The sequence below is a fragment of the Ostrinia furnacalis genome, unplaced genomic scaffold (assembly GCF_004193835.3).
Source record: "Ostrinia furnacalis isolate ACB-3 unplaced genomic scaffold, ASM419383v2 OfSCF2162, whole genome shotgun sequence".
Taxonomy (NCBI): Eukaryota; Metazoa; Arthropoda; class Insecta; order Lepidoptera; family Crambidae; genus Ostrinia; species Ostrinia furnacalis.
In genome coordinates this window covers 388,289-415,745 of record NW_021132401.1, presented here as the reverse complement: position 1 = coordinate 415,745, position 27,457 = coordinate 388,289, and the positions used below count along the sequence as shown (strand labels likewise).

The 27,457-nt window shown below is 38.2% G+C and overlaps 1 protein-coding gene across 1 annotated transcript in view; it reads left to right on the top strand.

The window, feature by feature from the left end:
• Positions 1 to 1,616: 1,616 nt before the first annotated feature.
• SOCS2-12 (protein) overlaps positions 1,617 to 27,457 on the top strand; it is a 38,237-nt gene continuing 12,396 nt past the window's right edge. Inside the window, exon 1 of the mRNA XM_028307340.1 lies at positions 1,617 to 2,010. Within this exon, the coding sequence (XP_028163141.1) occupies positions 1,992 to 2,010 (19 nt within the window). The 5' untranslated portion in view covers positions 1,617 to 1,991. The remainder of the gene's footprint in view (positions 2,011 to 27,457) is intronic.

Below are 27,457 nucleotides of genomic sequence, written 5' to 3'. Positions count from 1 at the left end.
TTGTGGTAACGACAGACAACTACGGAACCCTACACTGCGCGTGACACGACACGCACTAGGCCAATTTTTTACGCAATAGCTATACCGATGACGTTTTTTTTTTAATTTCGAATTTTCTTAATTTCGACATTTATTCTGCATCTTTAGTATTCACAAATGCAGATGGAGGCATTTTTAGTTTAATTTGGTTAGACGGTTTAGAATAAATTGTCATTATCATCATAAAAAAATCTTTTTTTTTTTACTTAAATAACCCAATTTTCTGGCAATTTTACTCTATTTCTTGCGGGAAAAATTACGTGATATTTTCCGGGACCCCCCCTCTCCCCCACGTGAGATTTAGTGAGGTTTTCGTTGACCCCCTACCCCCCCTAAAAGTCTCACGTAATTTATGGACGCCCCCTTAGGTATTTTATTTTGGTTTACAAGGTAGGTATTTTTTACACATTGACGAATGAATACGAAATATTTAGTTAAAATAAATGAGGAAATATAGGAGAGCAGGCAAAAAGGTAAAACCTAAAATTGCGTCATTATGACGTATTTTGGGGACATTAATTTTAATCAAAGCTAAGTAGTTTGTGATATTTTTCATGTTTATCACTTTATACTTACTCAAATATAGTAAAGAATTCTGGATTGCATGCACTCGGCAAGAGCGGTTTTACAATCCCGAGGGAACAAAGTGGTGGAGCCATTGTGTGCGCAGCCATTGTGTGTCCTCAGTCCCGCCGCAGAGAAGTAAGGGTGGGTGCCTCATTCGCGATTGTTTGCTTTGATGGCATCTGTTTGAAGAGATTAGATATGTACGAGTAAAGTAAGTACCTACTTGGAAACCGATTGGGGTTTTTATATTTTTCGGAATTTTTTAAATAATATCTGGATTAAATCTGGATAAGGTATTACGTAAGTTAGGGTTCTTGTAGGGCTAAGACGAAAGAAGTGGGTTTTACAAATGCTCCTAATAATAGGTACGACAGCTATTGCAGCATCGAATTAGATCATAATGTCACCAAAGTAGTTAGCTTATTAGAATCAGTATAAACTCGTTTTGTGATAAGGAAAATCCATTCAACATCTCAACGATTTGAGATATGATAAGAAACGCGAAACCCACCGGAGCACGCAACGGTTATCCCCTTAGGGATTACCTGACGTATTAATTTCCCACCCGGCGAGCAGGAAAAAGCAGATGTAACAGACGTAACGTCCTTTTTTATCGTCACTTGGTTGGGGCATTTGCGTGCGCCCCTCGACCAAGTGGAGCAATAAGTGAACGAACTGAGCCGGCTCTACCGCATTAGTCGCTTTGGATTTTGATTGATGGCCGAATAGACACGTTACCCAATTTATCATCGCAGCGGTCAACACCCCCTCGCGTATGGAGTCACGAGCCGCCGTGGCGTGGTACTCGCCAACCTTGGACGGAAGAACATAAGTTTTATAAATTAGTGACAATGCCTCGAGTTATTTCGTAGAAGTGCCAAGGTTGGCTGTTCTGGGAAGTGGCGGCACGACGCGCGGCAAGTTGGAACGGAACGGGCGCGCGCTCTCCGTCGCACCCCCCGCCCCGCGCGCTGTTTACACGCCGCTCGGCTCCGCGCCTCGCGCCGACTCCAGTCGACTTTGGCATCCGACAGGGGATTGTTTACGCCGGCGCCAGCACCGCCGAACTGTCACCTCTCGTCGCGATATCGTTATCTGTGATAAAATACACCAACATTGAGTGAAATTGAATGTGCGCGTTCTTAGAAAGCGTTTCTGTTACGGTACGCGGACGGCCGCCCGCCGGCGACGTCGATTTCTGCAAATTAATTTCTCCAGTGCACTCGGTTTCTACGAAACTGTTTATAAAGAGTTTACCGAGAAGCGAAACGGCATAAAGTGGATTTGAGGAAATATAAGTAATTATAAGTGGGATTGTGTGTTTCCGTGTTCAGTTTTAAGACAAGGCGTTTACATTGGATCCCAATAACCCATTCAGGCCTCCAATGGTGGTTAAACTACCAGGTGAGAAAACTTTGGAATATACTTTGAAACTTTTAAAACTTCTGTAAAAACTGCGACAGCGACTTGAATATTGCAATTTTCTGTAAAAATAAGGGTAAGAGGTACTCAGAAACCAGCCAAGAAGTTCTGTAGTCGTAAAATATCAAAGACAGAAGGTGATTTCAGCGGAAGGTCATAAAAACGAACTGTTTTGTTTATGAGTGCGAGACGCAACAGTCTCGAGCTTCAACCAACAAGTGGCGCCAACATAGCACACTCGGGTCAACCAGGTTCAGATCTTCGGGTCATGTATCGCCACGAGATAACCATCCGCATGACGTCATATTATCATCTGGAACCAATTATATTCCTCTCTGACGTAATTTGTCAAGCCCGCAAATTAGTTGTTATGTATAACCATGATATCATCGTTTAATTTTGTATTCCATCTGCTTTGAACTTTTTCAAAGTTCTACTTCTATGAAAAAAAAATGTTTACGGCGTGTTTGATAAACTAAATGGCACCACTTGCTATAAGATTTAGATATAGTCATGTTATGCAAATGTGCTATCATGATAAAAAAAATTTAATAAGAATCTGATAACGATCCTGCGTCATATCTATCACGCTCATGGTCGCCTTCGTTGTTTATGTTTTTGCTTATTGTTCAAGAAACAAATAGGTTTGGTGTAATGTATGTTAATTTATTTATTCGCAAATGCGTTGACTGTTTAACGACACTTGATGCGAGCTGGCTCAGTTCGTTCGAAAACAATTAGCGCGCGATCACGCGATAATGCGATCGTTTCCTCAGAACGTTGAACGTTTAAAGTGATTAATTGCTCTCTGGTATGATGTAAATAAAACATTCTTGCAATTTTTATATCAGCAGCCGCTCATTGCATCTTTTCTATTCGTAATTAACGTTATGTCTTTATAAATAAACACGTACTAATTTAGTGGTTTACCGAACAATGGTGTACAGTTATACTTGCTTCTCGTGATTAATATTCAATTGCCATGATATCGTTGATTAGTTCACACACTTATTAGTAGGGAATTGAATTAAGGAGTATAGAAATTATAAGAAACGAATTTTGTAAATACTGCAGGCTATAATATCTAAGAAAGTTGAAGCTGAGCCCATGATATCGAAAAAAATTCTTGGAATGGCTTGCAAATCTGCACCTGTCATATTCTAACGTATCGAAACCTTTGCAAAGCCTTCGCCTACACAGATTCTAGCTACTGTTCGTCACAGCTGGCCAATTACAATAGCCCACGCGCCACGGTGATTGGCCAACAATCACGCATTGTCCATGTGTTTACCAGGAATGCCGAAGCAAACGATGTACAGGGAACTGCGACCGTCTTTGTTTATCTACGTAAGGATACAATGACATTTTTTGTTGCCTCTTTATACTTGAAAGGGACCGCTATTGTTATTAGCTAATGGTCTATGACGTAGACCGATTCATAGAAGAGGCTCGCTCTATCTATAGAAGAGATAGTTTAAAGTAAAATATACGTGCGAGATTTCTTAACTAAGTTGAAATCTCGAAATTAAGGTTTGCATACCCTCACTTTTTTCAAATATTTATACCGTTTATGATAATCCTAGAAGGAGCTAGCGTTCAATAGAATACAACTACATAATTACTTCCAGGCATAGATACCATAAAACAAACATTGCGGTCACACGGTACGTAATAAACAGTTACGAGAAATTACAATGCCGAAGGAAATGACCGGTGCGGTGTCCAACTGTATCGGCAATAATAACTAATAATAACAATTATTACAATGTTAAGCATTCTACTCAGTCAATCGTTACATAAAATGATAATTTTAAACAAGCTATTACTTACGTATTTCAGTTGACTTCTGACGCACAAGCCTTTAAATTGAAATGGTATGGTTAACATTTTTAAGTTCGTAGAAATTTACCGTAAATAATTGTATTTCAAGAATCAGCTTGTTTACTGATAGGTAACATTTTCAAGTAATTGATTTCAAGAGCTTTTGTTTGAATGTTGTTTATATTTTTCATAATTTACTTAAAGGAGGTATTTTATTTTCAAGTTTTCATATTTCGTTATTATTGACCAACTCAATGGAATGATCAATTTTACAACTCATTCAGTTTTGTTTTTATCTTCAGTGAGTTTTGATTATGCTTTCCGTACGGCTTCGCTCACGTGGATTTCGATTCTCGAAAACTTTCACTCCCCAATTGTGTCCGGTTCTGGCATAAAAAGTGTGCCTCTGCAACTCGAAAATAAGTATTGTGTTGTATAAGTGTAGCTTTCTATTAGTGAAATAATTTCTCACTCCTTCCTCAAGGTTATTCCTTCAAATCTTTCTCTTCTCGACGAAACGTAAATTTTGTGTAGACATTGCGTCTGAAATGTTATTTGATGCTACATCAAGGAATATGCTGTTGTTCTAAAAATAAACTACGTCAGTCAGCTCTAGGTATAGCTCTGGAACTCTTTCTTCCTGATAATGTAGGTAATATTGGACAATCTTCTATTTAACTGTTTCAGGTATACCTCTCTTAAGTAATTGGTCTTCTGTATCCAACTGGAACTCTTTCTTCCGATAATATTGAACAAACTTCTATTTAAAAACTACTTTTACCGAAAACATCCATGACCACAATTTATATCTTACTTTCTAATGTTGTTATAATATTAACGTTTGCCATAATTATACGATGTCAACTTTCCAGTTTATTTCATTTAATTTTCATATTAACTACCTATTGATGAAATTATTTTATTCCCTCCGAGAATTGCGGACCGATATTACGATTGAATGGCAGCTCTCAGGAACGCTTAACGTAAATTGGTTTAGCAATTAAGGTGCTGCAGCTTCATTATTCATGACAGCTATGTTTCGTTAATACCATTTGCTCCTAGATTTAATTAATCCTATCCAATCCTGGAAATCGATTTCGGTATATCACATAGATAATACAGGAAAACGATTTAAGCGTAAACGGGTTTCTAAAAACTTTAACGGTTAAAAAATATGAACAGAAAATGGAAAGTTAGCAATGTTGACAATGTATACGTTGCCGTTTGACTGCATGTCAAATGTTTAAAAATGGCTTCCAAATAGCATGGGCAAATTGAATTGTCAGATACACAAACCGCAGCGGAATTGAAAAAATTGCAGAGGCGTTGAATATTTGAAGAACTGCACGAACAAAATAATGAGAAATGACTATCGTTGGTGATATGGGTATTGAATGCAATGAATATATTTTTTTTTTCATTTATTGGGGTCAACAAACAGTTTACACAATGAATGCTTATGAGCTATATACAATTCTAACTTAGATAATTGTGAAACCAACATAGTTAACCACATAATATTACTATAAGAGTACTTAATTAGAATATAAATATTTCCTTTAAAATTAACTACCCAGACAAACACCAATTGACGGAACGGGTTCTGGTACCAAACATAACAATTATAAAACCAAGCAAACAATCTGGGTATTTGAAATTGATATTTTTTACTCTAAAGCTTGCAGTTTTAATATTTTCTTGGCTGCGCATTTCAGTTATTTCCAATATCTAAGTTTCAGTAGAATTTTACAGTAACAACCATTCCCAAGCGGATTCCGCGCTTCTAGGAAAAATCTTGCGTCTTTCGTTACAAAAATTGTGGTAGTGTTTGATAGAAGATTATGGACGATAGTTTTTCATATTGTTGTTTGTTTCCAACAGAGTTCAATCCGATGTTATTAGTGTTCATAGAATCGTAAAAGTTGGTATCAAAAGTCTATGAATGACGCAACTTGTTTTTATGTCGAAAATGTTTACTAAATAATCTTATCTAATCTTTATTCATGTTTTAAACAAACGAAAGAAAAAACACAACAATACTAAACCTTGTAGAAGTTAAGGCTGTTAAAAGTTATTTAATCACCTTTGAACTTACTGAAACCTGATTGGTTGCGACGATCATACAAAAAAGGACTAAAGTCATAAGGATAGCTTCATACCTAATAATTTCTGACATGGAGTTTTTTTTTAAATTCGTCAGAATAGTAAAAGCTAAGTAAATAAGCTAAGGAATATTGGTACGAGCTTATTTCAAAAACTACCTGGACTGGAGCACAGCCGATTGATGTATGGAAACCAGCTGATAGCCAATTAGAATTATATTATAGTCATCTAACTGGCGCTAACGAAGTAATCTACATAAGACTGTCGCAAACAAAACAACAAATGGTTCGAATCAGCGCACGCGCATCTGACGTTTAGGAATGTCACCTGTCAATGAGACAAGCAACACATGTGTTAAGTGCTCAGAAGTTTTGTTTATCGAAGATAGTAAAAATATCAAGAATTGACACAATTATTTCCGCATAAGATCGAATTAGAAAGATCAGAAGCATGATGTAGCTGGATTTTTAGAATTGGAAAATGTAACTACGCCTTGGATGAACATGCAAATTACGTGTCATTTGCAAGTACAATTTGCGAGATTATAAATAAACTGTGGACTATCTTGGAAGCCAATTAGCATCCATTGACTCGATCATTTAGCAGAATATCGGTGGGATGTAGACCTAAAAAGTTGAAAGTACAAATTGGATCCTCTTTTTCTCTATTTGTTGATTAAATTATTCTAGGATCCTGCTACTAGAACTATAGAAAAGGAGAACAAGTGTTTGTGTTTGTAGAACGAACTACAGAGCCTGTTTTAAAGGCGGCAGATACGGGTTATAATGTAAAATAATTTAGAGTATATTATCAGGTATTAGATAGCAGCTAAACTTGTAATGGAGATAATTTTTCAGACGCATTAATATAGGATTTTAAAGACATTAAACACAGACAGACAGAAATATTTTCAAAGTTGAAATGTCTGCAATATCACTTCACTTACATTTTGCATAATTTATAAACTTTAGGTGTAATATTTTTTGCAAGTTAAGCATAAAAAAGCATAAAAACTGTTACACACGGTCTTAAAACATTGTAAAACGATAAAGTTGTGTACTAAGAAGTTGGGTAACCTTCAAAATGTATCTCCTATATCGACTGTACCTCATTAATAATGATAACCTACACACTGATAACATTACTAAAGATTTTTTACTACATAACATTATTTCTACGACATCAGAAACACATTACTAGTCGGCGAGCCGCGCTGTCATTACAGTAATTATCATTTTAATGATTTACCGTGTATTCATACGCGAGATTTCCGTTTTGTTTGTGAAAGCAAAGAGAAGAGTACTAGGAAAATCGTGTGTTCTTTCGAAACGCTAGTCGGACGGAAAAGGTTGGATGGCTGCGCGCAACGATTGCGCAGGTATGCGTCTTCCCAGAACAGCGCGCCCGTTTTTGCTCCTTTTTCGATTCGAGCTTACCGAGAACCAATGGCCCGGTGGCGGACCTACTCAGAACTCGTAATTAATCCTGAGAAGCCTCCGACCGGCGACCCAAGGGTTGTTATGCCATGGTCTTATTCATTTTTTGCATTGTCTCATTTCGAAAATTGAACGGGTTATTGTTCGGGGAACGTCTCACAATAGCACAACATTATGCATGCCGATTAAACCGAACGCGGCGTCGCCTCTGACCTTAGGCTCTTAGGAAGTAATTACTTATGCGCTTCCACGAACAACTTTTACAGCCCCCTGTCTCCTCATCAGACGTGATGTGAAATAAATACTCGTAAATATTCTACTTTCTGTTGCTTCACCGAATCAATTTGCCGCTCAGGAAATGCTAATTAGAGTGGAACGTGTACTCGAAACTCAACCGGCTGTTACGAAACTTTACACTTAAATGTCTTGTCCTGACTTAGTTATTATGATTCTCCGAAAACGTCACCAGTAGAGGCAGTATCTACCAGGAACTGTGTCATAGTTAGCGGCCATTTAAATCCGTTCTAGTTGGGTAAAGTTGAAATCAGGACCACCTCACGGTCTCGTTACCCTTAAATTAACAATTAGCCTCGCCCAGTGGGCATCTCCCTTATTAGGGATGGGCTCTGTTCAGCAGGCAACGCAAAATCAAGCAAAAAGGTAACTATATAGTCGCAAAGCTTTCCCAGAAGGCGGCTAGTTTAAATTTCAATGGGGGACTACTGCGAAACCGCTCGACGAAACTGTCTAACGAACTGATTGAAATACTGCCTTTGATCTGTATCAGTTGCAAGCCGAAACTGACCGTATGCAGTTCAGCTTTGGGCTCAAGATCGAGTCATATGTGGTCCGATATAATTTTATCCTTTTGGGCCCACAAAGTCCTGCGTCTGTTTTTTAAAATAGGTAACAAGATGGAAGCGAAAGCGCGACATTGCAAAAAATTGATGTTTTTAAGCCGCATCCGCGAAGTAATATCTCGGAGAGAGGATTTATATTGTACTTATTAAAGCTGGAAAAAGACTATCGCCCTTACGAGGGGAACACAACAAAATAATACTTTCACAAAAGTGTGTTTGTACATTTTATTTTACTTTTAACGCATATGAATGCGACTTTGTATGCCTCTTGTTTGAATCTTAAAGGAAAGAAGAAGTATGTAGTGAAATAAGTGTCGAGATAAGATAAGGGTATACTTATTGGTTATCAAAGGAAATTATAGAGTCTCTGCTAGTACTTACCAGCATTTGATTATTAATTAAGGCACCCACAAGCGGGGATTCATAATGTATCATCAATCAGAAAAGCGATTGTTATCGACAGCTTCTAATTAAAGTTGATGTTAGACACAAGATCAATTGGAGTTTTCAGATGCCACAAGCAGGGCCGGATTAACCATCTCGGGGCCCCTAGGCACAGCTCGTTTCGGGCCCCCCTTTTTTTTGTCGCGGAGGAAATGCTTTGCGCACCGTCACCACTGCCGGGGGACAGGGTTGTATGTGGGACTCCCGGCGCCCTAAAAAGGGAAAAGGACGGGGTATACCTACTGAAACCTCCGCGGCGTTCCGTCGTAGGCCGAGTGGGGGTGTCGCAAGTATCCGGCCGTAGCCTTAGACTTCCGAGACAACACGCTACAGCGACAGCTCGCCTACACGGTGGACCCTACACGCCCCCCTTGTGGGGGTCCGACGGAAATGCCCCCGCACCCCCGGCCTGCTGGCCGCCACCTGGGGGCAGAGTATAACGGTCGTACAACCGCCTTTTCCGTCCCCTTCTCCGCCTGCGGAGCGATGAGACGAGAGGATCGTTCTCCCGCTCGCGCTCCACTGCCTCCTTCTGAAGGATGACCTCTTCGCAAAAGGAGGCGATCGCCTTCCAGCATCCTTCACTTCCCAGCATGGTGATGACCAGGCTCGGAAGTGAAAGATCCCGGCCCACGACCACAGTGAGGACACGGCGCTGCTCCTCCCAGCCTGTGCAGACCGCGAGGGTGTGCTGCAACGTGTCATCCGCCGCGCCGCATTTGTGGCACACGGGGATTCCTCTCGCCCGATTCTATGTAGGTACGAACCGAAGCCATGCCCGGTCAGCACCTGCGCCAGACGGAACCTGAGGAACCCGTTCGGTCGTTCCAACCATTGGTCCAGAACAGGACCAATGGCTTCCAGAGTGCGGCGGCTAAACTGCGCGCGAGTCATGTCTTCGTGACGGCGCCGCACCGCTCCGGGCGCTTTCCACGCGCCATTTGGTCTGCCATCCAGTGATAGATGACAGACAAGACCCCAGCTTCTAGCTCCCAAGGAGGAGTACCAGCGAGGACGCACGCCGCAGAGTGCCCTACCGTGCGGTAGGTCCTTGCGACCCTCTGCGCTATGGCCCGCTGGGGTCTGCGCAGAAGGGCAGAATTCTCCCTCTTGTTGAGTGCATCCACCCAGACTGGGGCGCTATACAGCGCCATGCTCCTCAGAGCGCAGGCATAAAGTCGACGGCACCTTTAACCGCCTCTGTGGTCTAGTGGTAAGACCACCTGCTTCAGACGCAGAGGTCCCGGGTTCGATTCCCAGTGGGGGCAGATTTTTCTGTTCGGTTTGGTTGGTGGTAGGGCTTGTTCTAAGTCCGCCTGGCTAGCTACCACCATCTTACCTAAGTCTGTCGCCATAACAACCATGTTAACAGCATTGTTGTGTTCCGGCAGTTAGAGGTAAGATAGCCAGTTCCTCCGTGGTTGAGGATTTCGGGTGAAGCTCGCTTCCACCTTCGGCCTGATCATCACTTACCATCAGGTGAGATACAGGCCAAGAGCTTCCTCGTTGTGGATAAAAAAAAAAAAACCTCGTTTGTGGCCCTCCCAAATTCGGGAGGAGCCAACTCAGTGCGCCGGCTGCCTTGAGGAGGCGTGGCGCTAGCCCGTTTAAGTGCGGGCTAAAATGCCATCTCCCGTCAAGCGTGAGGCCCAGATATCTCATCTGGCCTTTGACATCAATCCTAACGTCCTCAACGCGTCGGGAGGGGTGCGCTGGCGAGGCCCCGGAAAGAAGAGGGCCTCAGTCTTCTCCAGCGCGATTTTCAGGCCGAGGCGTCGTATTCTGCGAGCAACTAATATGCCGCCCGCCAACGCCAGCCATGCCGCGGCCCCAAATGTCTTCCCCGGGCAGTGATCAAAGTGTCATCCGCATAGCATAATATGACACTAATGCCCGTGAGAAGGACGCCCCGGAGGAGCCAGTTGAAGCCTAGGTTCCACAAGAGGGGACCGAGCACCGAACCCTGCGGAACCCTGCTGGTTACACCGCGCCGTTTGAGCTGGCCGTCTCTGTTAACATACAGGACTTCGCGGTCCCGTAAGTAATCGGCCAGCAGCGCTCGAAGGTACTGAGGCACTCTGTGATGTTGAAGTGCCTAGAGCAGTGGTTCCCGAATGGTGGTCCGCGGAACCCTGGGGTTCCGTGGAAAGGCCGCAAGGGTTCCGTAAAAATATTATCCCACGTTTCGTGACCGACGTTGTTCGCTCGCACCGACTTGTTTACGCACAACACAAGGGAGGGGCAGGACGTGCGGGCGGAGTAGTACGGGAGTTCCGCTAGGAAAAGTACAATCAATTAGGGTTCCTTGGCAAAAAAAAATTGGGAAACCCTGGCCTAGAGCATATGGTGGAATGGGGGATGGTACTGAAAGCGTTGGCTATATCGAATGATACAGCCAACACACCCTCAGCCCTCTCCCTAGCCTCCGCAGTGAGGCTTTTTAGCCTCTGAAGGGCGTCGACCGTCGACCTGTCATGTAAACCAAAGCAGTAATGTCAACGTCACGAAAATGAACTAGGTTCCACAATATCGAATTATGACGATTGAATGTGTAAACCAAAATAAGGCGAAGTTTTGAGGTGATTTGAGTTTTGTTGCATATAAATAATCTTTAACTTTTTTTTTTCATTATTTTATCGGGAGTGCTGGGCCCCTGGTCATAGTGGGCCCCTGGCCATAGTGGGCCCCTAGGCACTGGCCTAAAGTGCCTTATGGATAATACGGCACTGGCCACAAGACTTCACAGGCATTGGTTATTATCTCCATTATCTCTCTATAGAAATAGGTATGAAGAAAAGTATCAGACAATAGTAAATATGATGTATTCAACAGTGTTCCCTTACTACAAAAAGTTAAAACGCGTTGATCATTAGTTTAAATTGACATTAAATGGGGGACATTTTAGGGGGGTTCCCCTTGAGTTGAGTTTTATAAATTTCTAATTTTATTACACTTACATAACAATAATAATTGATTACAAATCATTGTCATTCAAGTTCATTATTATTTAGTAGAATTTAAACACTTCACTTTTTCCCGAAGATAATGAGATAATCAAATTATATTTCAGCCTTGAAAGTTACAAGGAAAATTTAACAGACAGATTACTCACCGATTTATTCGTTTATCACAATCTGAACTATGATAAAGCAATAAACCCGGGCGAATTTTGATTGTCTTCTGTTTTCCTTAAAGGTTTACTGACTGGTTTTTTATATCTGTTCATCAGTCAAAACTTACTCATAATCGGTCAAAACCACTTTTGAATGATTTTTCCAGTCAAGTGGTTTTGACCTAGTAATTTTCGTTATTCGTAACTTTGTACATGAATTTTGACTGAATTTGCAAAACTGCAATAAGTTGTTTTGACTAACGCCCTTGGTCAAATTCACTTTTGACTGGAAAAAATCAGTCTTATGTGATATTGACCAAGGGCATCGGTTAAAACTACTTTTGACTGATTTTTGCTTTAACGTAAGTCGTTTTGACCCATTTATGAGTTTTGACTTAAATCCAACAAATTGCGTAGTTAGTATCGAGATATTATTATAAGATTCGATACCGAACCACTTATTAAATTACAAAAATATGTAGTTACTTGATATTTTCCGTATTTAGTCCGCAGTTTCCATTACAGCCACGTATCATATGGCCGCAGTTATTGATTACCCATCAACAGAATGGGCAAGCTATTCACATGCCAACAATACTGGTATGAAGTAACTAAGCTCCCGAGTTTACCGGAGTTTCAGTCGCAATAGCATTGTTTAGTAAAGGTAAACAGAAATCAAGGATCAAGGGAATGTTGAGACAAATAGAAGATAGTATTAGATGGTTTATTAGTGAATATAATATTGAACATTTGAATATAGAGACAAGTCTTTAAATTGAGACTTTTTTTTATCCACAACGAGCCTGGCCTGTATCTCACCTGATGGTAAGTGACGATCAGGCCGAAGGTGGTACTTCAATGTACTTTATGTATTTAGTAGTTATTGATATTACATGGGAATATAGAGACTCTAGATGTGTGATTTGGCACATTCGCCAGAAAATGAGTCCCCTGAAAGGATCATATTAGTTACTTAAAGAATTTGATTATAGGGAAACTCTTAGGACCAGTGGTGTTTTTGTCGTGATATAAATTACCACAGGCTGACTCGAAAAGGAGAGTATAGTAATCAGTATAGATTCTGATGATGTTAATAGAGCTCTGCTGGGGGCTGGATTCTACCCCAAAAGAGGTCTTGGTTGATCGGCAGATATTGTCAGGAATGATTTGACGTGAAATGGGGTTTAAACTACTTTAACGTAAGTATTTTACTTACTTTTGATTGTAGCTTATAGTCATTAATTTACACTTTTTGCATTAAGGTAAATTATACTGAATGACTTACCAACGATTAAATCCAATACTTTTCGTATTAAGCTGTAGGAATACGCGTCAATTAAATTGAAGCTACACAAAGCCAAAGCAACACAATGTAAGCGAGCAGATGTTCCCTTTATCCCTCCATAATGCATAGAGCAGATGCGGAGTGTATCTCGCATTGTTGCAGAATTCCAGATTACAACGCTTAACCGAGCACAACCGTCTCTCAGCAACTGCATAACACCTTCGTGAATACAAACAAGCAATAAATAATAACTCGTCACCATGTCTCGTGAAGGATACAAAGAACGATAACCTCGAGTATTAAACAAATACCATATCGTTATTGTTGAACGAGAAACATGACTTAACAACATGTATTCTTTAGCGGTTTGAACGGTAGTGAACTCTACGTAAATAAGTAAATAAGGTGAAGGCGACCTATTAGGTCACCCAGTCCTACGACCGGCGTGTTGTGACGTCACCCACCATATGACACCGCAGCATTTACTTATGCATGCCGTGCTAAAAAGTATGATACAATAGTTCATTTACATTTCATGGCAGTACCGAGTATCGACGCGTCTAAAAATAACGACGATCTCCAACATACCAGTAATATAGTTTCGAGATGAATTTATAATCTGAGCGGCCGGAGGAAAGTTTGTACCTGTTTTACAAGTTCACTCAGTAGGAAACCCCTTTCACTCGGAAACTGGCTGGGATTAAAATAGTTACTCTCATTTACAGATTACACAACGTCTAATTGACTGGCCATAAATCGGAGTTCTATCGCCACGTATAACGGAACGCGTCTATTTTAAAAATCGAATCGGGTGCGGGCCGCTCTTCCTGGAAAGCGCGGCAACAGCCCAACCGGTCGCTTGGGCGAGCTTCTGAGAACGCGCGAAGGTTGCTCAGCTGAACTCTTTACATTGAATCGGACGATTATTGCCAAAGACTTTATGTGTTGTCGGTGCGCGCGTCTGTACTCGGCTTTATAGCTCGGATTGAGGTCGGCGCGGTCGTTAGGCGCCCGTTCCGCCTTCGTCTACGAAAATCCATACCGAGATTATACGTGTAAATATCACACTCAGTCCGCCGGTTAGGATTTCGCGGCTTAACGGTAAAAAATTCAAAGTTTCGGATACAAGTTGCATTTCAACTTACATATTTCGTACCTCTTTAAAGATAGCACTAAGGTAACATCTAGTTGAGCTCTATTTTGAAGAGTTCTTCAAATTCCTCATTCTTTTCTTATATCACCACAAAGCATTCTGAGACTCCCACATTAACAAAGCAAAATGTTTTAGCTGAATAAACTTTAAGCAGCCATTTTCAACTTCATTACCAAGAGAATGGCTTGCCCGAACACAGCACGTAAAGACGACTGCGCATCAAGATTAACGCTGGCACCCTATGTGACTGTAATAGGGCACATTTTGAAACACAAATGTGTCTGAAGTACATACGTAAAGCTAAATATGGCTGCACATCACGATAGCCTTTCTCCAAGCTTGGCCTTTGACCGACCGGCCGAGATTCCGACCCACCGAGAACTCCCTAATGACCAGCTAGAAAGTCATCAGATCACTGATAGCCCATTCATGTCCACGTGAGATACAACGGTTAGTATTATTTCCTATAAAAGTAACACATTTTTCTACTTCATACACAGTCGCCGTTAATTTTTTTGTATACGTGTTAGTTGGTAAGATGATTTTCAAAGAAAATTTTTTAATACCAGTCCAAAAACCTGCTACAATACACACTGTTTTCTAGTGTACTTGTTGGTTCTCCTATTAATTAAATAAATAAAAAAAAATGACAAGAATTTTCAGCTATCTTAAAAACTTTGTTGGGGAAATTCTAAGGTTGACCAAATGTAAGTATTACGAATGAAATTGTATATTTTCAGACCGTTTTCAGTGCTGAAATATCGCATTTAGAAAGCTTAGTAACTCTTTTTCTTACATTATTTTGCAGCTGTCGAGGTTGAAAGCTTACAAGTTTAATAAAAGTTTTTTATTGTCAAATTATTGTCTGTAATTCAGAAAGACATTTTCACGTCTCTATCAATTACCTACACTAATGCAATTTAAATGCCTTTTAGGGCTGATTTTTCAATCGTCGGATAACTTTTAACTGAAGAATAAGTTTGACACATTGACAGTTTCAGTATGGGAAATATGTCAACATGACAAGTTTATTCTGCAGATAAAAGATATCTGACGATTGAAAAATCAGCCCTTACACAAATAAAACACAATAATAAGATAAATATATTGGTCCGATCTTTAAATTAATTAAGTTTGACAGTTCCACTTTTGAGTCAGTTAATATTCATAACATTACTCATCAATTTGAAATTTCAACCAAAATTTTCCATTTTCATTTACTAATAAAGATAAAGACTGTTATTTTAGAGACAGTAGTGTTAGAAGTGAGTTCAGTTTTGTTTAAAGTTTAATCATAATTATTTTTATTGCAAAACGTAAACTTTACCTTCGTTGATTATGGTTTAAATTTTGCCTCTACCATAAAGTTTTTTTCACGTAATAGCATAAAAGAGCGCCGGCGTGTCTCTCCACAGTTTAGCTATATTGCTTGGCGGTAAAAGCCGAAATATGTGAGCACTTTATTTATAACTCTGTCAGAACATTTCCGAGAAATTCAGCGGGATAAATCCCAAGGTTCAGTAAGCAAGTGGCGTCGGATTGAAACACTTTTTAATTATTATTCATTTCATTAATTACAGCAGCTGTTACTGCGCATTAATGCACAACACAGGTATATTTAGAGCAATTAGTTTTGAATGTTTTGGACTATGTGTTTAAATAAATAGATTTTTCTGATAATATTTCTTTGGAAGCTGTAACACTTTTATATTTCTTATTCTCCTATTGATAAATATTTTCAAGAATGAGTGTGGGCAGACGATCCGTCTATTCAGCAAACCGAAAGATTGATCAAGCACATCAAAGGGAAAATATTGGCTTTTTCCATTTGGAATCAAATACGTAAATAGGTTAAGTTAAACGTGGGTTGTACAGTACACCCACACGCAGTCACGCACATTAATCGATTTTCCAATATGTAAGTATTTGTCTAAGTATATGAGGAATCTTCCAGCTTCAATATCCGGAACGGTATTAATTTGCTAGTTCGTCACATAATAGGTACATAGTTTATCTATATAACGTTTGAAGGTAAGATAAGTATGTACTATGATATTATAGTTATGAATTAGTTTCAATTTGGAATAGGTACGAAGCCTGAAAAGAAACCTGTGCTCCTTTTTGGCAAACACCCTATGCTCGATGAACCGATGACCTCAACAAAAATGCTGACAGGGAGCAGGCAGTACTCACATACGGTGAAATGATGCTGAATTCGAAGCCTCAGCCAATTCAGTCGTCATGGAAAAAAAATTCTTATGTTAGATGGTTCAATGTAGAGTCTATTTTTCATCATCATCATCATCATTCCAGCCATAGGACGTCCACTGCTGAACATAGGCCTCCCCCAATGCTTTCCATGTTGATCGATTGGTAGCGGCCTGCGTCCAGCGCTTCCCTGCCACCTTTACGATGTCGTCGGTCCACCTTGTAGGTGGACTTCCCACGCTGCGTCTACTTCGTACTTCGTACTGCGTGAGTCTACTTTTAACAACACAATAATAATAGCAGTATTTGCGTATGTGGATATCAAATAGGAATAGAACTAATAGAGTACTACCCACTCACAACGAGTAAACTCAATAAATCCACTCCATTCCGACTGCAGTTCCTTTGTGACAAAGCTTGCGGATTGTTCCAACGTATTGCGGCGGATCGGGGTTTCCCTGCAAGAAATGAACTTCTTTGTAACGTTATACCCATGCCAAAGGTAAACGTAGAAAATGCAAAACAGCTATAAGGTTTCCAAGTAGGTAATAAAAGCGTGCATCTTTCGATTTATAGAATTCCTTCGATGGAGCACCTACTCGAGAACGCAAGATATTCTTTGCAAACCCTCGAGAAATTCAATTTCATTTTACACAAAGAATTTCTTCGTGTGCTAGCGTCTGCCCGCGAATTCGTTTCTGAATTATTATCGCTACTTATATATGTGGAAATTTGCAGATTTTGAAAATTACGAGTTTGCTCTACCAACTGTAATTAATACAAGTTTCAGGATCAGTGGTCTAGACATAACATAACAAACAAACAAACAAACGATGATATACTTGAAATTGGGTTATTTTACCTCAATATAAGTACAGTAGAACGCCGATTATCCGAACGCCGATTTTAACCGAATCGCCAATAGGGATGTTTCCTGGGTCAAAAAGCAAGAGTTTTAATTAGTCCGTCAGTTAACTTATCAAAAAATACTCTACACGTATTTTTCACTTTTTCAAACTAATGAAAATTTAAAGAGATAAAGCGCGCCAAAGTTCATAAGAAGAGGCCCGTGACGTCAATGCTTGCATAAAAGTGCCGCACGTTGTGACGTCGTGCGGAACTTCAACGCACCATAACTATGTAATTATTTGTTAGATTGACAAATAAAAATATATGTGTCCAATATTTTTTGATATTAAACATGACGGACTAAAAAAATTTTTTTAGGAAACTAGCCTATTATCCGAATCGGTTCTAAGCGTAATATAAAAAATTTAAACCTAGTAATTTTTGTTTTGTTGTATTGTAAGAAGTTGGAACTCACAGGAGTCTAGATATTTTTCAACTGAGCGATATTGTAGAACTCTAAACACAGTTAATAAAGTTTATTCTATGTGTGTCAGTTCATTTTTAACACGTTTTTTCTTTATTACCAGTCTATGTTCGATTAACCGAATTTTCGATTATCCGAATCGACCCCGGTCCCAATTAATTCGGATAATCGGCGTTCTACTGTAATTGGATTGTCCTTGGGTAAAAATCGCATCATAAAACAAATATTTAACCTTGATTAATTTTATTACATCGCTCTAGCATATTTTATGGCCGACTCTACTAATGGATGGGTAAAGTCGCGCTCTGACATACGTATTGGCTTGGCAATATAACTCTTAGGCCTCATATTGCGAAGATTACTACCACCTTACATAAACTATCCACCCACGAGCTCCAAAGATTTGGTAAGACGCCATCATTGTTACAAAATTACGTAATCTATTTTATTTTCTGTGTTCTTAAAAGCTTTTCGCAATTCTCAAATGAAAGGAGTCTACAAACAGACTGGAAACTATTTCCTCGCAAAGTCAAGAGATAAAGCTAAGATCCTACGAAAGTTTACTACAAAGTTAAAATATACTTTGCTCGAGCTTTGTTTGCAGTGAGAATAATAGCGACTCGGTAGAGAAGTCACAAAGATACACAGTTGCTTTTATTGGATTAGTATTGTTATTGTCTTAATAAAATAGAAATAAAGATTTGCATTAAATCACATAGGGACTTAAAAAGCTCAATCGTGTTAAAATGAATAAAGTGTATAGCGTGAAAACAGATATTACATTTTCTTTGAATTAGGTAATTTTATTTTGTATTCACAGTTAAATCCGCTTTAACTTTTTTCTAGAAAACATAAAATATGAGTTTTCTCTGCACCCGAGCCGATGTGTGATGGTTTTTTGTTACTTCTTTCCATCGTATTCATGGATTAGACTATCTTCGTGTTCATTTATATTTTACCAGTAAATTGTTACACTTTAAAATTGAAAGAAAAAAATTAAATACAAGGAATGATAAATCTTTTCTCATAAGTCCTATAAGTACAAGGTCTTGAAAAAGTTTCGAACTCTAAGTAGAAGTCTAAGAACAAGGTAATTTTGCATTTTTATAGAATAAAGTATTGCAGTCAAGCGGAGCAGGTCTGCCGAGCAATAATTAATCTTACGAGTATCTTTGTAATTCGAGCTATTAGACGCCTTGCTCTCCACTTACCTAAAGCTGGATTTACACGAGTGTTAAGGTACAATTGTGGTAAAATTAGTACATATTTGTAACATCTATAGAAAAAACCTAAAAAGATTTAGAAATAGCTCTAATTTGCTCTAATTATTGAGAAATACCGAGAAAGTAGAGTTAATTAATTGAACGACACCAAAAAATGTAAGAAAATTGCTAATTGTTATCGCACGATTGTGAATTTCATAAAAGAAATTCCTTTTGTTGTATTTTTTCAATTGAAGAATATTGCATTTCTTCAATTGAAAATGTATTCAATTTTAAAATCAACACTAACTCTCTTTTTAAAGGTTCTCCAGGCTAAGGAGATTTATTGATTGTTTAGCCATGCATGAAACTAAAGAAGTTACATGTCTATTGAAAGTAAATACCTATGCAGTTCCTTTGTGTATATCTAGCTTAACCCGGCGTCAATGACGCTGGGTCATATTGACCCGAGGCATTTTCAAACGTTCATAATTTTTTTTTGCGTCCATTTTGTGGTTCGATCGTTCGTATAGCTGGAGATACAACCTCCCTAAGTCCATTCCGTTAGTTAACTCATTGTGACTCCACTTGCGTAGCAAGATACACAGGCTTCAAATTAAAACGGGTCATTATGACCCGGCGTCATCGGTGGCGCGGTGATTTTGTGGCTTACTTTTATTCGCTTATTTTGTGTTTAGTGCTAGCTTATGTTGTTCTTTTTTAAGTTTTAGTCAAAATGACTTTGTTAAATGACCCAGCAAGAATGAAGCGCTGCTAGAAGAGTCGGATTCCGAAAGTGAAGAATTTCAGGCTGTTATAGCCAAAACTTAGAAATGGCAACGAATGTGAAAAAGACGCAAGTAATGTGGACTCAGTCTTCGGAAAATCTCGACCTTGCATTAGTACGACGTCGGCAAGTGCGTCATGCCACTTTTACATGCCCAGACCATTTGATTACATACTGCACCAGTTGCAGCAGTTCCATGACTCTGAATGATGAAGTAGAAGACTGATCTCATTGTATCTGCATATAAGAAGTTGATTTTATCTATTTTTCACTATATAACATTGTTGATTTCTATAAATACTAAAAATCTTTACCAAAAACAAAAAATATAGACTCATTGTGTTTTTAAACATGATTTTTTCATGTTTTGTTTAAAAATCTATAAAAAATTGATTTATATTATGTATTAGTATTATTTTTGTTTTATTAGCTCAGTAAAGAACCCTTTAAACATAGACAGTAATTAAAATTAAGATTACTTGTTCAATTTCCTGAAAAATGATCGATGAAGTATGGGTCAATATGACCCGGGGTCATCGTCTTTGCAATTATTTTCACGTCATTGGCGCCGGGTTAACAGTAAAATATGTATAGGACCAGCATTAAACCCTGCAGTATGCACTAAGTATCGGGTTTCTAGAATACAGATAAGGATAATAATTTGCCGCGCTAAAGATAGAGTTTCAATTATAATAATATCCTCGATAGAACATGGTGGCCATTTTAATAAATAAGTATCAGGTATTCTAGATAAACAAGTATGGTGGGTAGTTGAACCCTGATTGTTGGATATTTCTGTTGCAAAATGATACCTATTACAAGCATGTAAGATGCCACAGTGAGGTTGTCAGGCTTATTCCCTTGGAAACCAATAATTTACGTAGAATTGCAAATTATTGCATTTCTAGCGAATTATTAACTACTTTTGAAGCAGCGACCAATGGGAATGCGAGAAAATTGCATTTTAAAGTACTAAATTTTAATTCAAACTCGTACATACGACGTCATATCAAGCCAAAGACTGTCTTACGTTAGTTATAATAGTTGCAATTTTGCAACAAAATGGCTTGTAGCGACTACATGTATGTCAATTCAATAATTTGTGGTCTGATCGCTAATGGCAGGAATTCGGAGTAAATCGAGTCTACCGCGAATTCTGCCGGTAATCCATTAGGCAGCGAGCTGTGGTCGGCTGATTGCCGTGCACCACATGGAATTCTGATAACGCTGATAATGCCGATGTTAGGTGTACGACGTCAGCGTCAAACGTTCTTATAAATACGTCAGTAGTGTCCATAGGTACGCCGACGTCAACGTCTGAAGGAGACCTTGATATGTAGTACATTTCTAAAGTAAGCATTGTGACGGCCTACGGCGTGACGCTCTACGCGACCTAAGGCGTAAATTCTTCTATTGTATGGTTGTTACAAACAAAGGTCAAAACTCACAAATCATATCGCTAGATTTAACCGGCCATAGACTTCCGAGTTCTGCTCGGACTGACAGTACTTTAGAACGAAACACGGAATCATATTTCCCTTTTGAATGAAGGCTGAATGAAGCTTGCAAGCCTTCGATGTTTACTAGATATTCGATGCTGAAACTTACTCTGCTTATTACCTATGTCCCATTAGGGAATAGAACTCACTACGGTACGTAGAGAGCCTTGAAAATTAAGTGTGTATATCGTAGTTGATTTTCCTAACTGAAAATTCTAGTGAGTGCCTATTATAAATGTAGTTTAAACCAAAAAGTTAATTCTCCGAAACCATAATAGGTAGGTACATTAAAATAAAACTTTCAGTCCAGGAAATTGATTTTAATAGTTTAGAGAGCACAAATATGAAATACCGATGTTCTATTTATTTATTTACCTGTTATTTGGAATGTGAGAGCATAAGCCGAACGCATATTTTTAAAACAACGTAACATAAAAAGTTGGCTAAAAATAATTTCCCTCTAAAAATTCAGGGAAGGCAGAAGTGTTCCCACTCGCTTAAGGATAAGTTATACATTTCTATAATCTATGGATTATATTTTCGGCATCGTGGCCGATCGGTAACCAAGACAACAGTGCGCATGCGGCATACTCGAAAATATAGGACAACTTACTTATTTAGTGACATAAATACTTAAGTTCTTACCTATCAATAGTAATGACGGATCTCTATTTACTTTTATATCGGGACAGGTCTACTTATACAACGACAGAGTATCACTATGACCTAATTTAATATTTAGGGGATCTCTACAAGTTTTGACTGACACACACAGATGATTTTTAGATAGTGATAAGCAAAATTTGTTGTTGCTGTGGATAACTTTTTTGGCCTAATTAGTTTAAGAAAAATATTTGTTTAAATCTAATGTTATGTATCGGCTGTGGTATTCCTAATAAATAAATAAAATAAAAGTAAATAAAATAAATCACATGTTTACGAGAAAACCTTGACGAAATAATTATAATATTTTCAGGAATTCCATAGCGAAGTCAAAAGGTCTTCTTGGCAAAGGAATTCCTGAAAACTATCTGAGATTTAAATAGTTAAGCATTTTAGCAAGTTACTCAACTTTAATGGAGTTAATAAACTATCTCAGAATGAAATTACCTAGTCATTCCTGCATAATTATGGCTTCCCACCAGAATTCTAAGTAAATAAATTGGCCGGCTGCAATTTCTAATTTATATTATCCGCTGGGCAGCGCATTAAATATGAATATGTTCTCAGAAGCAATCATCATCTTCCAGCCTAAACGAGTTTATGAATCAATACCGTTTATGGAAAGCATTAAATGGATAACCTCGAGATAATCATTGTTTTAAAAATATACGTTATGAGTAAGGCTGAGGCCAAAAACAAAGCAAAAGTCGCGTTTATTTTTACGCGAGGTCTTCTAAAATAAAACGGTTGGTCGACGAAGTGAATATAAATAGGGCTGTCAAGTGCAAAAAGCTCAAAGTAATAATATGTCTCATGCAAAAAAGATTTAAGTATCGAATTAATATTTAGTCAAAACCAGTGAGCTTTTTTCATTCGATTTGTAGACAGGCTTTCAATTTATATTTGAAAAAGTTTAATTAACTTAACGTAAACACATAAAACTTTAAGATAGCTTTATTTACAATTTTGCCCTAAATCAAGTTTGAACTAACGCATGCGTGCCTCCATAACATTCCTCAAAACAAGTTGAACGAATAACAGCGCACGCGCAGCGAACACGCCGACCGAAACTAAAACTGAATGGACCGACTCAATGGCGTTGGTAGATGATAAGCTGCATGCCTCAGGAATCCCACTAATGCACGCAAGGTGATTTGAAAGTTGAAGATCAGATTAAGGTGAAACGTATTTGAAGTTATCTAGCGAACTTTTGAAAAGAAAACCACGGCTCGTTTAAATCAGTTCACTAACTGGTGAGAAAAACTGCATTGAATAAGTGCACTTGATCGAAAATAATGACACTTGGTAAACGATAACATCCTCCATCCTCCGGAAAAGGGGGCTACAATGATGATTGACACAATCACTGCAAATTGATCTCGTAACTACATGGTCGTATGTACTTGTTTGGCAACAACGGCAAAATACTGTGCAAACTACTTAAAAGTTATACACAGAACTATGACGCAGATGATTTTAAGCTAAGCAGAAAACTGTTTAGAAAGTTAGACGTAGGCTCCTCTTTATACTATAACAATTGCAAGTTATCTTTTGCAATAATTATAACAAAAGGACAATTTCTTTCTTTTTTAAGTTATTATCTATGGACAGTGTAGTTTTTTGTGGCGGTGGCATCCCTAAACCCAACCTTCACCCTTCGGTGAGTCAGGCCGACAGAACTAGGCTGTTTCTGGAAACCAGGTATGCCATGACACATATTTCCAAGTATACTTTCTATTTGCGTGTGGTATATTAATAATGCGAACTAAAACGTAACGGTAATAATTGATTCATAACCCTCTTTTGATTTATTTTTAAAATGTCGTTGTAGCAGTGCAGTAGAGTTAGTAGAGTTTGCGATAAATACTGAAGTCAATCATTTCAACGGAACTACATATTTATCTAAATCTGTTTCTACTACTGCTGCTTTGTGTGGACGATAAGGCACCATTTCATAACGTTATCCGAATAATTTATCCATCCATATCTCTCAAAGGTAGATTGAACCAAAACACGGAGACCAGGAAGTAGCTCCGCAAGATTTCCGGAGTAACGTTAACTACTTTTTTTTTAATTTAGTGTAGCCAATCCTTTAACATACAAATCACTTAGGCTGAGATACCATCTTACTTTAACTTTGACAAACGTCAAAAGTATGTCAAACTCAAAAAGCGTTGGTTAATGTTACGGTTAAATTAAAAGGTGATTCAACTCACCATAAGACTTCCGATTCTGATGTTAAAACCAGTCCAGAAAAGAGAGTTTATTTACTTACTGCATAAAACTATTACAGGTAAGACAGCAGTCACCTTACATTTTCAAAGCTAATGTTTTTAAACAACATTTTAACGAACATAATTACAAACCTGCAGGAAATACCACGGCATCACAAATTGTACACGCTCGCTGCTAGCTCGGAAAAACTTTTAATAAGAAAACTTGATGCTGGAGTTGCCCTACGCAAATGAGAAAAGTTGTCGAGCTGTGCTGAATAAATAAATAAATTCGTCGAAAGATACATTTTTCATGCGAACAACTGAGTAAACCAAAAAAATTAATAAATTATTCACGAAGAAATTTGTGAATGTTTAATAAACCGTTTTTATTCTGAGTAACTCACGGTAGCGATTTTTATTACTTTGTGAAAATTTTATCTAGACAAAAGACTTTATCGTTATCAGATTAGATACTTGTTAATCTTATGAGTAATACCTAATAAGCTTTAGGTAGGTATTATTACTAGACAGGTAAATACAATAGCAACCTACCACAAAACGACCCTTTCCTACTTTTATCCTTTTTTGTCTTTTACTTTATCTTTTACCCTGTACACACCAATGTAATTTTAATGTTATTTTAGTTAATTTTCGAATAAAAAGGAGTAAAATATAAGGGGGTTTCCATTTCTTAAATATAAGTGAAATATCAGTAACTCTTAGTAGAAATTCCATAGACATAACTTTAGTTACTGACCCAGCTAATTCAATATTGATACAAGTTAGTTTGCCTTTATCTACTACGTAAACATTAAGTCTATCAAAGATAAATGCCTACCTAGCTGTTTCAATCGAGATTGAAGACCAACCCACAGATCGTAGTTAAATAGAGCACTGGCCTACGCAATCAAAATCAATTGCAGTTGATTGGCTTGCAACAGTGAAGGTGAAAAACGAATAAAAGCAGTTTATGCCGAGTATTCACTAGCGAGTTTCACTGTTGCACGTAACTAAAACAAAAATCCATACATGGTAATTCATGGTATATTTCACTAGCGTCCCAAAAATGGAACGTGTGATTCCGACATATTATGAAGCTTCAAAACTCGGCTATTCACAAACGAATTAATTGAACCGTTGTTTGTTACTGTTAGTTACCGAAAATAATAGTTCGTAGCAGAATACGCGGATGCCAGCAGCGGACATGATTTTTGAAAGAAAAAAAAATTTTAATTGGCACCAATTTTTGCAAATGAAGTGGCGAAAACGCACTACATTTGCTAATATGGCTTTTATAATTCTATTGACAAAATTGGGTTTGATATGGACTTCGAGTAGGTAGACCATTCCAATATGACATGACATTGATCATTCCAATCATATAAACACTACGAATAAGTAGAGCTGATTTTTAGTTCGGACTTCGGTACAATCGAGTACACAATGATCAGTCGTGGTCACTGGTCAGTGCTAGGCCAAGGTGCACTCGTTGTTCATAGAGAGAACCTTGATACTGTAACAGATACAATTTGCTAGTGACTTTGCACGCGCTCTGTAAGCACTAGTAAAGTCCATCGTGATATTTTCCTTTGACTGTCCCGCTCGCGCTGTTAAATACATTTATTGTAATTTTATATCAGAATATAATAAAATAAAATAAAATAAGATATAATGGGTATCAATGGAATGGGTCCAGCAAAATCGGACAATATCTAACTGCCTAAGCAGATATTGTAGAGCCAAGCTTTTTAGCCAGTAGATTAGAGTAAGCTTTCCAAACTTAATTTTTCATAGGAAAATATAATTTCCGAAGATGTTTAATAAATATTATAGAGAATATTTCAGTCGCTCTATGTCTTAAGGCTGTCAACCATTAGCTCGCTGGCGCGAATTTGAGTTGCATTAGCTCGCTCTCATATTTCTCACAAGTCCATACGTTGCGTCCATATCGACGTGAAATGGAAGCGTGTTGAAACAAAGCTAAGTGCAGGGGAGTGAACCTTTGAGATTCCCACTCTATTAAGTTGCGGTGCGGGGAATCTGCGCCCTAATTGACTTTGGTTCCACAGGGGAGTGCCACTACAAACTTATTACCTATGTTAACATTCTTTTTACGTCTTGGGCGTTGGTGGTTATTTTTACCACCAATAAAATATTTCTGGAAATACTATTCTTGTAAGAAATTAAAATGTATAAGTATCATCTCTACCAGTGATACACTACGCTAAATATTACAACTGCACAATACATCGTGTCCCAAAATTCAACGAGTGTCGCCGTAGGGCGGGAAAAATATGAAAAAAATTTAAGATATTTTTTTTTCTTATTTTTAACTAGTCCTAAATAGGACAACTTACTAGTTAAACTTTAGGAAAATAAGAAAAAAACACCTTATTTTTCCTCAAGTTGTTATGACCTTCTCCACTCTATGGCGCCGGCTTATAGTTGAATTTTGAGACACGATGACAATGTATAGTTTACACTAGTCATAGAAAATTAGCAAGCACCAAAAGTATTTAGCAGTAGGTATTGTGTTATCTTTGAATCAAACAACGATCATCCAATTAGTCACTGCACATCTTTGTCGATATCTTTGCACATATCATCATCATAAATCCTCAGTAAAAATAAATTAGTCATCATAACAACGAAATGTATCACGCATTAATTTTCTATTTACCTACCTAAGTACCTACCTATAGGAATAATACAAAAACCATTATACCTCATCATTATCGTTGAGATATCGGGACATTTGATTTGCATCCTGTAAATCGAGAGACCTGGCAACACTAGTCCTTCGTAGCTCTCACTTTTTTCGTTTCAATTAAAACAATTGATTTTCGATTCTCGTTACTTGTCGATACGGAATCAACGCTCTGCAGTTGCCGGTATTGCGTATGATGACCGTACCGGACCTTGCCTAAATGACAAATATAACAATGTTCTCGGAACTCGCCGCTCACGACGAGACCAATCAAGACTTTTTATAGACTATCGGCTACACGTTTATGAAGCTGATTCTGCGAATGTACATTCATTAAAATTTTAACATCCACCTACTTACTTAGAAACGGAATGCTGAGGTTATTTGCGAAATGTAATAATATTTGGACACGTTTTTGAAAGTTGCGACTTTTTAACAAATTCATACATACGAGTAAGTACAGAGTAATTAGATAATATTGAGTAGGATTACTCTCTTTAATCTGTGGTCAAGAACTAGCGCGAAAAAAATATCTTCGCGCCATTTTTGTAAACTTCATGAGTCTAGTTTCGGTGTTTGTCAAAAAATAATTAAATAAAA